We start from the raw sequence: 16,487 nt of genomic DNA, 5'->3' as shown, positions 1-16,487 counted from the left end.
ATAATGACAGCAAAATGTTCCTCTCGTCAATTGATGCTGAATCAGACCCAAATAATACATCAAAAGTTGTCATGACATCCTCAGACTTATGTTATTTATCTAGGAGGCCATCTAATAGCTGATTGTTGCTGTTCTCACAATTGCTGACTGTTCTCACAAGACCATTTCTGATGGTTTTGAAGAAATAAAAGAAAGTGAAGTGAAGATTCAATGGTAGTTCTAAATTAACTGAATAAAGGATGGACTTGTATGCCTGTATGTTATTTGGGTTTCAATTTTATTTGAGTACTCCTTGTAGATATTACCCACTGGGTTTAATCAAGACTGCAAATGTAACAGAACACATTTTGGACGGATTCTAACCCATTCCTAAATGTCTACTTGGTATGTACAGTAACTTATAACATTAAGGTATATTCATAACTTCTCAGTAACATTTGAAATAGACTGAGTCTTTCGTCTATCATCTTAAATCTATGAATAAGGAAAGACATGCCCTCAGTCCTGCCCACGGCTTCTCTGATTTAGCAATAGAAAAGGTCATCATTAAAGGAATACATACTAAGCTACTATATGTTCTTATATCATTGAGTGCACTCACTCCTGAAGTAAAAGAGATATGTTGGATGATATAGCACTTACACACACAAGCAAGCACACAGACACACTCACAGACAGACAGATATTCTCCCTGATACAGAAAGATAAAAAAGAGAGTGGGGAAAAAAAGTCATACCTTTTCCTTCGGGAGTCTCTCCAAGAGGATTGACTTCAACTTGAGTGGCGTCGACTTTCAGGAACAGATCATAGAGCCTCTTAATCTGATCTGCTGCCTGTGAGTTCCACAGAGGACAGTAATTACCCAACAATACGCCTCTGAGCAGCAGGCCCGCCAAGGCCACTAAGCCCAGCGCATACACTAAATAAAACATGGCAAATCACCTTCACCGTACGCACGTACACACGCACACACACACCACTTTTCAACAGTGAGAGATTGTGTCTGCAGGTGCTGCACAATAACATTTAATTACCACATTTTGTATGGGTTATGACAACCTCAGGCAGACAACCCACAATAGCTCATTCTGTAACTCAACAAGCTTTTTGCTCTTAGTGTGATAAATACACTATCTTCACCTCCTACTTAATTCAATGTATATCACTTTACATGATTCAGCTACAATGGAATAGCCTTTTTGTGCTGTATCATTGAATCGACACATTATAGTGGAGGACAATGCGTGAACATAGGATAATGTAGAACAATAGACACATTGTAAGACACACTAACAACCGCAGTATCCCTATTTCAGCAGCTGTCATTTTAATAAAATCACCATTTCAAAGAATGAGGAGTTCAATGGATGTCTCTGTCTGTCCCTGCAACCGAGCTGCTCTGTTGATAATGAAAGCAGTCTGACAGAAAACATTGTTAGCACTGCTCTCTCTCCACGCAACCGTGCCAACGCTTTTTGTCATTCTCAAGGCTCTTCAAAGTCGCAAAGTTATTTAAACTAGGTTCCGTACCCGGAACCACTGTAATTACCGCTGAATCGAACAGACACTCGTGACTGATGTTCTTTAAAAGTCGCAAAGTTGGCAGAACCAAACTGACAAGCCAGACACTTAGCGAATCATTTTAATTTCCTCAAGGCTGTTCAAATCAATATCCATTCAATACAAAAAAAGGCTTGTATTTCCCTGGGACGCACTACCTCTCAGCCATCGGGGGTAGGTTTCATGGAAAAACATATTTAGTTTTGTGCTGAATGAGAACGGAGGAATGTTTTCTCTGTAGATCCCGTAATATTGATTACAATGATCTGCATATTTGCACCTTGAAAGGAGCCCAAATTTAACATGTCCCACATTATAAGTATCTGGGCATTTGGATAGATGATAAACTGTGTTTTAGAACACATATTGAAAAACTGACCAAGAGCTTGAGAGTTAAACTTGTTTTGTTGTACAGAAATAGGTCCTGCTACACCTTTGATAATAGGAAGATTGTCCAGGTGACGCTCCTTCCTGTCCTCCATTATGGTGACACAATCTACATGCACACGGCAGCCTCAGTTCTCAAACTGTTTGGCTCAGTTTATCTCTCTGCTCTGCAGTTCCTCTCCATTGTCTTTTATATCAGTCTGTGGGTTGGGAGTCTTTGACTTCAAGAAGGGCTTATCATTGGTTTTTATTTGGATATAAAGCAGTTCTTTTAAAAACTCCCATTTTACCTCACATTGCTTTTATGGCAGACACGCTCTCCAGAGTACCAAACCAGGTCCCAAGCCTGGCTAACCGTCAAAAGTCCATGCGTTTTGTCTGAACTAGGTAAATCAGCTTTTAGTTTCTGCGCCCAGAATACTTGGAACAACCTTCAAAGCATACTCAAATTAGATTATCTTGGTCTATTTCAACTCTCCATTGGTCAATTTAAGACCATGTTAAAGGATCTGTCACCTGAGGATTGTACTGTACTTGTTTTAATTAATAATATTGTGTAAATTGCTGTTGATTTATTAAGCAGTTCTCTTGAAAAGGAGACCTTGTTCTTAGTGGGACACCCTGCATTAATATATGTCTAATAATAATAATAACAATAATAATAATTTCTCTAAAACTGATTAATTTGAAAAGTTGATTTACACTTTTTACATTTCTGAACGAATCCGATTTGTTATGCCACTCTGCTCACAGATAGGAATACACATTTGGAAAAAATTTCTGTTCTTTTTCTTTCCCTCACTGACCTGGTTTGGGAGCAAGAAATGGGTATAGAAAAAAAACAACACTAATTAAAAAAATGTTTTGTATGTACTAAAAGTAATATAATTATTTGAGGTCAATGTCAATGTCATGGTGGCTAAAACACATACAGTACTGCACTACACGATATAACATTGTACCATGATGATCTTAACCCTCTTGGCCATGTCTGCACTATAGTAGTACGGTATATCTGTGTTGTATGTGATTCTGTATAAACCCTCTAAACAGTATATAGAAGCAAGGCACTGTCCTATCCACTCTTATCAGCTGTGTTGTGTTGTGTGCTCTGGGGTTCTTTGCTGTGTCGCTGCTCTGTTCTGAGGCTCTACACTGCGGCTCTGAAGCCTCCGCCGGGGCCATTACCTGTCTCTCCAGAGGTCCTTTGAAACCCAAATTAGTTGCCATGCGGAGCGCCTGGTCGTCTCGTACCCCCTCGAAAATATCTATAACTTCCTGTGGAAAGAGAGAAGAGAGAGAGAGAGAGAGAGAAAGAATGAGAGAGAGAGAGAGAGGGAGAGACAGAGATAGAACAGAGAGAGCGAGAGAGAGAGAATGGGAGACTCCGGCACTGGACGGTAATTTGACACAAAGTGGATGTTCACATTAAATCACGAACACCGCAATTAAATGGTGGCAACCTGCCAGACGTGAGGAAAAGGAGAACTCTGGAACGATGGCTTTATAATTACTGGGCCCTTGTAGAAATGACTCTCACACAGAGAGAGGTTCTCTCTCTCTCTCTACCTCTCTCACTATTCCTCATCATGGGTAAGAGGGATCAAGGACTTCCCTGTGCCACTCAACAGCGAGAGAGAGAGAGGTGGCACCTTCTCCACATACAGGAACAGCGATACTTATGGTCTGTAGTCACTGGTAAGACATGCATGTACTACACTACAGGACAACATGTGTTTAATGGCAATAGTAACTGGGTATTAACTGAAGTCAATGGGGTGCTGCACTACCATCTGTACTCATTTGAATGAGATGATGTTGTTTAATCTGTCTTCCCTGGTGAGAAATGCTATGCAATAGAGTATTATCTATCTACAGAGAATAACTGAGAAGCATCTGCAGTCACCTGAGTTTACGCTACTGGGATAGCAATACAGAACCACTGGAACATGCTATACTTGCTATCATGCTATGGCTCCTACTGTAGATTACTGAGAATGTTGCTACATGCATACTATTGTAATAAATCTAAATCAAAATGTACCTTAAAGATGAGTTCTGGGGTGCTGGCGGCCACCTCCTCTATGTCAACACCTCCCTGAGGGCTGCCAACCATGACAGGCCCATTACAGGAGCGGTCCATCAGGATGGCAAAGTAAGTCTCTCTGGTGATGTCCAGGGCCTCGGCCACCATCACCTAGGGGCAGTTTGGAGTAGCAGAAAGGTTCGGTCTACTACCTGGTACCTACTGTTGCAGTTTCACAACAGACAGGGAAGGCAGTTCCATCCCAACCCAGAGAACAATTGGAATCTATATCTAGGCTACAATGGGCAAATGGGCATGAAGCAAAGCATTGGGAGCTGGTGTGGTTGGGGGGAGGGGGGGGGGGGGGGGGGGCAAGAGATTGACAGGAAGACAGAGGTAGAGAGATGAGTTAGCCATTATATCAGCCTAACTGGACGCCAGTCTTTGGTTGAACACGGACAACACCCATGTTCCACTTCAACCCAAATGAACAATAGATGAGGATGAATATCCCTCATTTATCCCTCCATGTAAGGGTGGAGTGTCTGTATGGCTAAGTCAACAGCTCTACATGCTGTGGATGTAGGTACAATGGCAGGATGACAGCTCGCCTGTGGTTCCCATTCAGGGGAACAGAGCCTGACAACACAATTACAGCCTGTTAAGTCCTGGGTCCTATTCAATCACCACTGCTCTGGCTGACTTTATCACTCTGATCCCCTGCCTTGGCGTTGGTGTACTCTGCTCTATACTGCCAGGTAGGATCATGTCCTCCTGTGTTTGAGGACGTTTATCAGTTGTGGGAATTTGTTGAGTGTGTGTTACTGTTTTGGTGACTGATCACTGCCAGCATATCCCAATTCCCTCTGGGATGGTATGTGGTATATACACTCACCCATCACTTTATTAGGAACACCTGTACACCTTCTCATTCATGCAATTATCTAATCAGCCAATCGTGTGGCAGCAGCGCAATGCATACAATCCTGCAGATACGGGCCAACAGGTTCAGGTAACGTTCACATCAACCATCAGAATGGGGAAAAAATTTGTTCTCAGTGATTTTAACCGTGGCATGATTGTTGGTGCCAGACAGGCTGGTTTGAGTATTTCTAAAACTGCTGATCTCCTGGGATTTTCATGCACAACAGTCTGTAGAGTTTACTCAGAATGGTACAATAAAAAGGCAAAACATCCAGTGAGCTGCAGTTCTGCGGGCGGAAACGCCTTGTTGATGAGATGTCAGCAGAGAATGGCCAGACTGGTTCAAGCTGACAGGAAGCCTACAGTAACTCAGATAACCACTCTGTACAATTGTGGTGAGCAGAAATGCATCTCAGAATGCACAATGCGTCGAACCTTTAGGTAGGCGGATGGGCTACAACAGCAGAAGGTCACGTCGGGTTCCACTTCTGTCAGCCAAGAACAGAAAGCTGAGGCTGCAGTGGGCATAGGCTCACCAAATCTGGACAGTTGAAGACTGGAAAAATGTAGCGTGGTCTGAAGAATTTCTGCTGAGGCACACAGACGGTAGGGTCAGAATTTGGCGCCAACAGCATGAATCCATGGACCCAACCTGCCTTGTGTCAACAGTCCAAGCTGGTGGAGGTGGTGTAATGGTGTGGGGAATGTTTTCTTGGCACACTTTGGGCCCGTTAATACCAATCAATCTTGAACCTTGAATGCCACAGCCTATTTGAGTACTGTTGCTGACCATGTGCATCTCTTCATGGCCACAATTTACCCATCTTCTAATGACTACTTCCAGAATGATAATGCACCATGTCACAAAGCAAAAGTCGTCTCAAACTGGTTTCATGAACGTGACAATGAGTTCAGTGTTCCTCAGTGGCCTTCCCAGTCACTGGATCTGAATCCAATAGAACAGCTTTGGGATGTGGTAGAACGAGAGATTCACAGCTTGAAAGTGCACTGGAAAAATTTGCAAGAATTGCGTGATACAATCATGTCATCATGGATGAGAATCTCAAAGGAATGTTTCCAACATCTTGTGGAAGGGAGGCCCTACCCAGTATTCATATAGTGTTCCCAATAAAGTGCTCAGTGAGTGTATATATATTGTTAAAACATTTTGGTGTGAAAGATTGTTTACTCCCATGAATTTAGTTGAGACATGATAAATGTTGTTGTTGTGTCAATCATGTGGCAGAAGATGTCTGCTCTTGATAGGTAATACAGCAATGTTTCAATATGTTGACATTTCCATTAGCTGAGCAAATGTACTTCTGTATGTGTTGTTATTTTTTCTTTGTCTTCTTCTGTGTATATTATCATCTTCTCCCTGAATGACTCAGTCCTGATCTTGCGGCTGTGAACTGCCTTCCCCGCGAGCGCTTTCTATAAAAATGGCAAATGTGACACTCATTTGATTCTTCTGCTAAACTTTGCGGCAGGGGCAGGAGCTGAGCGAAGTACGTGCCTGGCTGGCAGGAATGAAAGCACGCGTTAATGGGGAGCTCTAGGCGATATTTCAGTAAGAAGGAGAGAGGGAGGAGGGAGGGAGAGAAAGAAAGAAAGAAAGAGAGAGAGCGAGAGAGAGAAAACACAAGCTACAGGCCAGGAAGGCTTCATTACCTGCGAGTGTGTGTTTTTGGGGGGTGCTGCGGTATGTAAGTGAGGAAAATAATACTCCTGCTTGTTAGTGACACACTGAAATGGTTGTTTTTACCAACACTCTGGTCTCACAGAGGCCTTGACTTGCATGTATTATTTATTGCCATAAAGAATCATGACCCCCAATAGCACAAACACAGAACAAACAACACTGGCTTCACTATGGAACCCAGACACCTACTCCCCAGAACTAGGAAAGTAAACAATATAGTCTCATGTATTATTGCCCCCAATGCCTGTGCAGTCATTAATTTCATGGCATTGCATTACCGTGTTGAAATTACCCTGAAATGAGAAAAACAGAATGTTCTTTACCTCCAGCGATGACTTACCGTTTTTACTTTCACTCCCTCCTTTGGCGTCTGCTTGGTGGTCAGGTTGAACCCCAGCATCTTATTGGCCAGCTCGCCCACCACTGAGGGGCTGTAAGGAGAGAGGGTATTGGCTCAATCACACGTGTTCCATTAAAACATGTTTGACATTAGAGAGACTAGACCAAGAAATAAATTGAGGACAAATATCTATAAATGTAGCAAACTATGAGACAGAGTACAGAGAGACAGAGTAATTATTTTCAGCTCACGAGAATAGTTTTTCATTTCAATGAGGACATGGTTCAGCAGATTTCTGGCGTGATTGTAACATATTCTGACAAAGCACTGCTTCAATATGTCTATGCTTCTCTTTAAATAAAGCTCTGTTCATTCCATGCTGTTTAAAGCGGGTGTGTTAGTGTGTGTGTGTGTGTGTGTGTGTGTGTGTGTGTCTCCTTCCTCCTCTGGCCCCGCTCTGGTTTCTACCAGGATACAAATAAAGCCTCAGGTTAGGCTCATCCTTTGATAGATGGGAGGAGGGTGAACTCTGTGCACGTGTCACTGTCTAGGGAGGATGAACTTCACACGTCTCACTTTGAGAAAAGTTCCCAGCAATATCCCATACACTGAAGTAGGGTGACTATGATGCATGTCATGGCCGATTGTCATAAATCAAGTTCGTACCTAATCACTGCTGCTACATTTGGACAAAGAACATCTCTGTGCTGGGCAAGGTAGATATGGGTTTGATGAAATGTGGGAGGGATTTACAGTACAGTAAATTATCAATGGCGGAAACTTTAAGCATCTAAGCATATTCAACAATGGATGTGCTTGCAAAACAATATAACAGCAGTGCGGAATACAATAATCTGACACAGTGAAAATCAGTGAGGGGTGTACTGTGCATTTGCTAACATTCAATTCATCTGTTTTGAAAGTTTAATTGGGGCCAAATGTCAGTAAACAGACCTTGCAAAAACAAATAAAAAGCTATGCTAGCTTTTTAGGTCCCAGCGTATGAGGAGGCAGATCCTTTGTCTGTAGGGAGGATCTTGAGACAGCTATACAGCAGTACTCTTTAAAACAGCTGTTGTAGAGGAGAAAGCGGAGACATTCTCTCAAGAGTCCATTTCCCAGATTACAGCCTAGTGAGAGTGGGCATGCGGGTACTCACTCCTTAGTTAAGTGCACTCCACCTTTAAGGCCGCTGTCGAACACGCCCTTTCCCCGGCCACCGGCCAGAATCTGGGCCTTCAGGACTATCTCCTTGGCATCTGAGAGAGAGAGAGAGAGAGAGAGAGAGAGAGAGAGAGAGAGAGAGAGAAAGAGAAAAGGACTGTCAGAAGGATAGAGTGGTGGGCTGAGAGAGGAGAGTCTCCAATCAGTACATCACATCATCGCATTGGCCCATTCCACTCTCCCGTGTCTGTGAGTAAAATGTCATCTCACCCATCGCCCTGGGTCCCCATTAGCTACTATGTCCCTCTGGTGGAATGGGAGCTAGAGGAGAAGGGCACTGGGAAAGGGAGGGCTGAGAGGAGAGCAATGTGATGGGATTAGGGACTGCAGGGGAAGGAAGGGTAGTCCAGAGTTCTATAATCGTCCACACGGATGTTATTAACCACCAGCACAGCTCATTACAGTACATGACATAACCAACTCCCCCAAAGAGAAGTAGAGGATTCTCCCAAGAGACGCCAATCCAAAAGACTCCATGATCTTAGAACGTCTGATCTAATCCACACTTTATCCACTTGTGTGTTGGTACCATATGGCTGTCAATGGCCAGAAAACCTACTACTACTACTCTGACTACTATGTCACTATTATAGTTAGTAAACAACTAAATGTTTCATACAACCCTGCTGCACATATGCAAATACCTCACATCCCCTCCTGCCCTCCCTCTCACCTTCAACGCCTCATCCCCACCCACCAGGAGAGATTGAGCACTTGAGGACGAGGCTTTTTATTCGACTTCCTGAACACAATTTCCCTGTATTCAAATGGAGCATCAAGAGCACTTGATGGAATACGGTCGTTCAGCTATCATTATCCTGGCTGGGAGTTCAACCATTCGCTAACAGGGACGGGAGATGGAGAGCAGGGGTGCCCTTCTCCTGAACAGGCCTGGAAAGGCGTGGCGACCTTGGACCAGAGAGGAGCAGACTAGAGCCTCCTTCACTAGTGAGTCTCCGCCAGCAGATGAGTGTCTAGCCAGGAGGCTGGAGACAAAGGCTAAATGCTTTGCCTGCTACAGCTATAGGAAAGAGGACCCATAGAAAATAGGCTCCGACAACGTGGCACGGATTAAACCAATACAGCATTAGTGAGGTCTGGGGGGGAGAGAGAGTGGGAGAGAGAGAAAGAGTGGGGGAGAGAGAGAGAGTGAGAGAATAAAGGTGAGTGTATGCAAGGGGCTGTGAGGACTCATAAATTAATAAATATGTTAATAAAAAAAAAAAACTGCCACCGCGCAAAATTAAAATTGAGTTCAAAGCGAGATGAAATAAGAGTGTCCTGCGGGCATGTGCAGTGGAGAGGGACGCAGCAGAGGAAATGACTTTTGTTAAAGAAGGTGGGAAGAAGGAGAAGACACCGGGGCCAATGGAGAGGCTGTTTACTGCGTGCATTGAGAAGAGGTCTGGTACAAGGTGTGGAGAGGTGAGAGGGCCCACATGGAGCCATCATCGAGAGGAGAGGAGAGGAGAGGAGAGGACCGAGGGATGAACATTCGGATAGGACATTTACAGTGTGGCTGGCTGGAGAGAGAATGGGAAGAAAAGGGAGAAAGGGAATTATGAAGGGAAATATGGAGCCCATTATACCCAGACACACCTGTAAGAAGAAGAGCTTATTCACCAGACAACAGAGCATGTCAAAGGACAGTATTATTTACCCTGCTATTACAACAATGCTTACATACCTAAGCTCTTGGCCTAATACTTAGATTTAAAGTAAATAATTAAATAATAAGTAAATAATAGCCTTAAATACCTGATGTCCTTATATAGTGCATATAAAGCACACAGAAGAGGAGGGAGGAGAGATAAGCCTCTTAACGAACGGACGGTCATCTAATAAAATCGCTCGGCTGGAAAATTGGTCTTGATTATACACACATAACACACCCGACCTTTGCTGTAGCTTGTTAAAAAAAGTGTGTCATTATAGATTCTCACAAGCTGCCACCACCAAGGATAAAGATGTCTGTGTTCCTTTAAATACATGGTAGAGTAATGATGCCCTCAAAGATCACAGTGAACATGATAGCTGGAGAGGGCTGAGCAGCCATTGACCAGTGATGCATCAGACATGAAACAGCCCCATCACACAGGCAAGGTTGGTCACTAATGAGAGAGAGAGAGCATGAGAGAGAGAGAGCATGAGAGAGAGAGAGAGAGAGAGAGAGCGAGAGCATGAGAGAGAGAGCAAGGATGGGAGAGGGTTGATATAGGTATGCATAATAATTAATTACTTGGAATTATTAATTTGGCTACTATTTCAAATTAATAATGTAATTCTTAGTGGGCACCACTAAACATTTTGAGCAGAGATTCTTAAGTTAAACTCTGGATTTGTTCTTTTACAGAATAATTACTTCAACAGTCAGCCTCATATTAATAATCTGAAGGGTATTTGATGTCCATCAAATATTTTAGTATGTTCTTTAATTGTTCATAGGGCAAACATTTCTCAAAGCAAGACAAACAACACTTCTTTATAAAGATTGAATTTTATTACTATGCTAAGAAACACACAAGCAATTTGCAAAGATTAATAAAGGTGACTTCAATCATAATTGTAAGGGAAATTCATTGTCAATATTTACGGAATTGATCAGATTCCAAGGCTTGATTCCAACACATCCTCCTGGATGTTTTCAGTGGTAGAGTTCGTTGTGCTGACAGTACCATGGTTGGACCTCTCCTTGGCCGAGAGCAAGCTGGTCACTCATGCAAGAAGGGATAATCTCAGGACCCCCTTTGAGGGGGATCATTCGAACAGAGTAAAGGCAGAGCTTCTTCAAAAGCTCCAAAAGAACCAAAAAGCCAAAGACCACAGAAAAGCTCCTGATTTAGTTGAGTCAAAGCTCTTTTATGCCTTTCTCCTGCCAGCAGGAGAATGGGCGTGTTTGAAATGCGGGCTGGTCCCAGCCGCAATTGTGAATGGGTGATAGGAAATCTCACCTCTCCTTCAGGATTGGCTGCAGTGAAATGCAGATAGTCCAGATATCATTCCTAAAATGTTCTCATAGGCATATGCACGTCTGCAATTATTTTAGTCTTTGTTTCATATTGTAGGAGAGAATGATAGCAAACAATAAGTGATTACAATATAAAGCAACGTTACAAGATTTGTAATAGCACATTTAAGTTAAAGATAAGTGAATTGCAAGGAGTACACACACTATTCCAAATACATTCACAGGTAATACGTTGACATTTCTAATGTGTTTAAGAAATGATCAGAGCCAATCATGTGCACAAATCCCCTTTGTGTGTCTTCTCTGAATGTTCCTTCTTTCACACCTTCCATAGGGTGTGGGGGTGGTGTTGGTCATCTGCACCTTCTGATGCTCTTGTGATGAGGACTCAGATAAGATCAATTGGAAGTCTGTCTTGGCCCCAATGGACCCTCAGAGTGGGGAATGTGTTGGGTTTACGACAGGAACAAAGAGGTGTGTCGACGTTCCATCTGTAACCATTTCAGGCCATGGTGAACTGTCAAGAGGGAGATTTCTTTTCCTCTCCATTTAGTTCTTTCTTGGGGACAGGGAAGAGGAGATTAACATGTTACTACATCTCCAATTGCATTAGATGCAACCTGAGTAACACGGCCGTCCCCGGGCGTCCTCATTTCCCAGTAATGAACGCAAATGAACTCGGAGCTTATTTACCGATGACAGCAGTCGACATCCAGGCTGTTACTTCTGCCTCGCCGTCTCTCTCCCTCTCTTTGTGTTTCAAACACTCCGCTCCCCCCTCTTCTCTCAGTGGTCTGGAAGGATGTAGCTCTGGGCTTAGTGAAGGCGTTTGTCTGATATTTAATGAAGCCGTAAAGGCTCTGCACTTGGGGGGACAGTGGAATGGGACAGATGCAGGCTACGAGTCAATCCAGGGAGGGAGCATGAGATGAGATGAGATGAGATGAGCCTGCTGTCTGACTATGCACGGCACAGAAGGGAGAGATCAGGCCCGGATCCCCAATGTGTGTGCCGTGTCGTAATGCAAGTAATGTGGCGGGTAAATGTGGAAGGCTAATCAAACTCTAGGGAGACAGAAAACGAAAACACACACGCACACGCGCACGCGCACACGCACACGCACACACACACACACACACAGGGAAGGGAGTCTGTGTGGCTCCTTTAGATAAATGCTACAAACACAAACAGTGGCAGAAAGTAAAAAGACCTGTTCAACCCAAGCATCTGTGTTAAAAACGTAGCCTGCTGCACGAATCGTAGAGGAATGTTGAGAACTATGAGGGAAATGAGAATGTCTGGTTACTGGTATAGCACAGTGATAAGTAATGGAGCTAAGCATTGTAACTAAGTACTGTACACAACAGAGCTTGAAGGGTTAGCTCATCATATATCCTTTTTTTAAAAGTAACCTCAATTATAAGCAGGAGAGAAACTGTGATCTGTGCTTTCCGTTTGTGACATAGCCTACCTAATAAACATGACTTGATCTTGCATTGACCCTTAAAATAACATGAATAAGGCTACTCTCTCCTTGGGTTGTTTGTTTGTTGCTCAGTCTCATGCTGAGAGTACTGTACAGTAGTCTATTTAACGAGCCCTGGCCCACCATTCACCTCACGCTACAGCACCGTCTCCACAGGGCACTGGAGAGAGATGATGACCTCACAACCTCCCGGTGTCAAATGAATGGAACCCCAGGGCAATTTGGTACATTAGCCAAATGTCCTTTCCAGAGTGGTTCTGTTGCACGGTCCTTTACCCAATCAAAAAGCCCTTAAAATGTAAGAAATATGGTGAACAGGTTCTAATTCTGCCAGGCTTGGGGGTTGCTTCTCCTCTGGTCCTTTGGCAAAATCCTAGACACACTCTCCATTCAAGAGGTTGTTCAGGGGAAAAAAACAGATTGTTTGCCAGTTACTTTTCACAATCTAAAGATAATGACCGATCATAGTGCCCTGAATACAGCCAAGGCCATATCTATTATCCAGCTCTGCATGGTTCATAAGACGCTCTTACAAAGTTGAGAAGTGAAATCTTAGATAACACATTCACTCAGGAAAATCTCCATGTAAGAGAAAGTTGAGAGTAACACACACACACACACACACTTAAAACCACTATTGCACACATAACATTTGACCTTTTTGTTCTACTAGACTGTTATACTCTCTCTCCATCATGTTATATGTCTTTACTCTGGCCTGTGGTGTGCCCTCAACTGGGCCACACGGACACCATCTCTCTGGCTGGGTCCTAATGATGCCGTTACTGTCAGTGTGCAGCTCTGTGGGGGTTGATCAGCAAGTGGCCCAGACCCCCGGTGCCACCCATGTCACATCCTCCTGTCACTGCCCACATGACAGCTGAGCTGAGCTGGCTCCTCGTTAGACTGCTCCACCTGGCTCCAGACAAAATACCAACCACCACCACACTAATGATAGCAGCCAGAGCTGGCCGTAGCACCACTACGACAGAGAGTTTTAAACCCTTCTACACATTTCCAGGAGCTTATTTACCCAAGAGGGAGATGTACAGATAATGTCCCAGTGGTCATCAAAACTAGTCTTAGTCATGACATGGTAAAGAGAGTGTTACACTGAGCAAATCTGGCCCACAGTTTGAATACTTACATCAGTTTTTAGCCAACCAAACCTACTCTGGCCTTTGTGAGTGAGTGACATATAACAAATGGATCTCATAAAATACAATACAGTTGACCTGTTGTTATAAACATCAGAGCCTAGCCATTACCATTCTCATCACCAGAACAAATACTGAACTATGACTTATTTCCCATTCGCACTACATGACATCCAATTAGACCAAATGCCTGTACATGCAAGGCTGATGGGATGAACTAGTGGGCAATACTGTGTTACATACTGTAGGAGTCATATAAAACACATATAGATGACTTGGGTTAAGACCTTCTTACAGCTAATGGCGGCTGGGGTACCTTCCAGTAACTCAAGAGTGATTCATATGACTTTAACCCCCCTGATCCTGAGATGAGTATGTGTGAGAGCTTGTCATAGTAAAGGCTCTGAGCGTCTTCCATCTCAGAATAGCATCATAACAATAACTATTATTTCTAGTATTACACCATCCTCCTCCTAATACAATCCGAGGACTGAAATAATACCAAATATGGTTCAACAAAATGAATGGGTTAAGCAGTGTAATGAGGAGGTGGAAATACTATAAGCTGCTTACAGAAATCTGTGCTGTCAAATACAGCCGACTGTACCCTCGAAAGCCTATTTACAGCTGTTGAGACAATTTCAGCTGCATTTCTTCTTCCCTCTCTTGTGAGACCTCTGCCAGCTACAATGTTATGTCAACCAAGTTTTTAGCAGAGGACTAAAGCATCACTTTGATGCGTCTGTGTGGCTGTGCATGTGAGTGAAACTGTGTGTACTAGACGCGTACCCGTCTCAGCTCATGTCTGTGCCTGTCCGTCTTGTCTGCGTTAACGACCTTGTGCTTAAACGAGCCCCTCCTCGCTCCTCTCCTGTGTCCGCTCTCCCCGGGAGCGTGTCTTCTTGGCAGGTAACGGTGCCAGGAGAACTCCGCACACCATCCGTCTTTCTGCCTGACAGGCCGGTTCTCAGGAGGGACTAAAGCCATTCTGTCCATCAGCCGGAGGCATGCTGGGAAAAGGGCGGTGTGGCGGAGATACCTGCCGCTCGCCACACTAACTTGCTGCCCTCGTTTATTCCCCTCCTGTCTGATCAAGTGGCAAATGAGGACACTGATGTTTTCCTGTGGCACAGAGTGGCTGCTTGCTAGAGAGAGAGAGAGAGCAGGGGAGATGTGTGGACAAACTCTTTTGGAAAGAGCACTGCTGTGTTGACTTGACATTAACAGTTAATAGCTATGTAAATGCACCCAGTTACCTGATAAACATTAGCATAATAGTCTATTCGAACCAAAGAACAACGGCATGGTTCTCACTGAGGGAATACTATAAAAAGGTGAACTACGAAATACAGAGAACTATTTTATATTGGGCTATTCAGACAAATATACAAGTTGAATCTCTAATAGAACACCATTTTAAACATGTATATTGCTTGGCAACAATGGTTGCCCAGCTGAAAACATACTGTTACAACCTATTTTTTATGCTGTATGAGAGCAATAAACTCAGTTAATCTCAGACCTGAACTAAATGCACATTTATATCTAGCAGTACAGCACACTCACACACACACCACTGCAAGGAAAGCCCTGATTGAGTCTATGCCAGTCAGAGGATTGGGTGCATGGCTGCCTGTGACCCAAACTACTGCTGCCTCCTCAATCTGCCCTCTAGAGAGTACTCCACTAGCTGTCAACAACTATGTCCTTGTCAATCAAAATCTCCCTCTCACTCCAAATCCTGCTTCCTTCCACCCTCTCTCTCCCTCACCATCTCTCTCAATGCAGCACAACTTCTCAGAAGTTTCTTTAGACTTTAGACAGAAAGAGAAGCTGACAGAAGTTTAGGGGACAACATGGTGTGGTTATGTTATACAACTCCTCTGTGATAACCATGGGTGATCTACATGGTGCAGACTAGAGGGACTCCTACGTAGATCACACAGTAGATCTAGCATAGTAAAGCTGGATATAGTATACAGTCGTATCACCTGGCTCCCTTTCATGGCCAAGCACATTTCCCACTGCAAACAGTCGGAGAGAAATCTGATCAGATCAAGCCACTGTTAATAAAGCAGGAGAGACTACTTAACGTGTCATATTCAGTATACTATCAGAGGCAATGCAGAGAACATATGTTATCATAAACATCTAGGAAGCATTTGATTCCTGCCGTCCTCGCAGCTCTTAGGGCCCCTCTCTCCTCTCCTCTCGACGAGACTTGGTACAAGAGCGGCCATTTTGGTCCAGCTGAGCCGCACACTGATACATGAGGCCACCCCCCCCCCTCTTCTGACAAAGACAGAGGAGTGGTCCAGTGTGAGCCAACACACTCCAAACAGCACTCACTGTTCACTGCCGCTGTCAGCGCTTTTCAGAAAAGAGACTTTGGCTTGTTTTCTGGAGGGGAAGATGAAAGTGGGCTTAACGGCGCTTGAAGTGTTGAAGTGCGCAAGGCCAGTTTGGGCGGCAAGTGGAGGCCGAGTGAGGAAGGAGGGAGGGAAGTGTGAGAAGAGGCATTGGTGGTGTCTGTCTGAGCAAAGCTGGCCAACATGGGTGGACTGCTCCAGCTTGAGTCTCACACCAAATTCCTCATACAAAACAGTGTCACTTAAATATTCAAACATCATTACACTACTGAGAGACCATACTGTAAAACAAATGTGAATTTTGAACGCTGCTAAACTACGACTGCTAAAACTTGAGAGTTGGG

General features: G+C 43.9%; 1 protein-coding gene across 1 annotated transcript in view; it reads right to left on the bottom strand.

The window, feature by feature from the left end:
* Positions 1-16,487, bottom strand: part of suclg2 (succinate-CoA ligase GDP-forming subunit beta) — a gene marked incomplete at its 5' end in the record, with an annotated part of 70,505 nt that overhangs the window by 33,263 nt on the left and 20,755 nt on the right. Inside the window, 5 exons of the mRNA XM_083667572.1 lie at positions 737-833; positions 3,136-3,225; positions 3,992-4,144; positions 6,940-7,030; positions 8,099-8,198. Of these exons, the coding sequence (XP_083523698.1) occupies positions 737-833; positions 3,136-3,225; positions 3,992-4,144; positions 6,940-7,030; positions 8,099-8,198 (531 nt within the window). The remainder of the gene's footprint in view (positions 1-736; positions 834-3,135; positions 3,226-3,991; positions 4,145-6,939; positions 7,031-8,098; positions 8,199-16,487) is intronic.

The sequence above is a fragment of the Argentina silus genome (genome assembly GCF_951799395.1).
Source record: "Argentina silus genome assembly, chromosome: 4".
In the NCBI taxonomy this organism is placed as follows: Eukaryota; Metazoa; Chordata; class Actinopteri; order Argentiniformes; family Argentinidae; genus Argentina; species Argentina silus.
The sequence above is the reverse complement of the archived record's forward strand: the minus strand, read 5'-3'. Positions and strand labels throughout refer to the sequence as shown.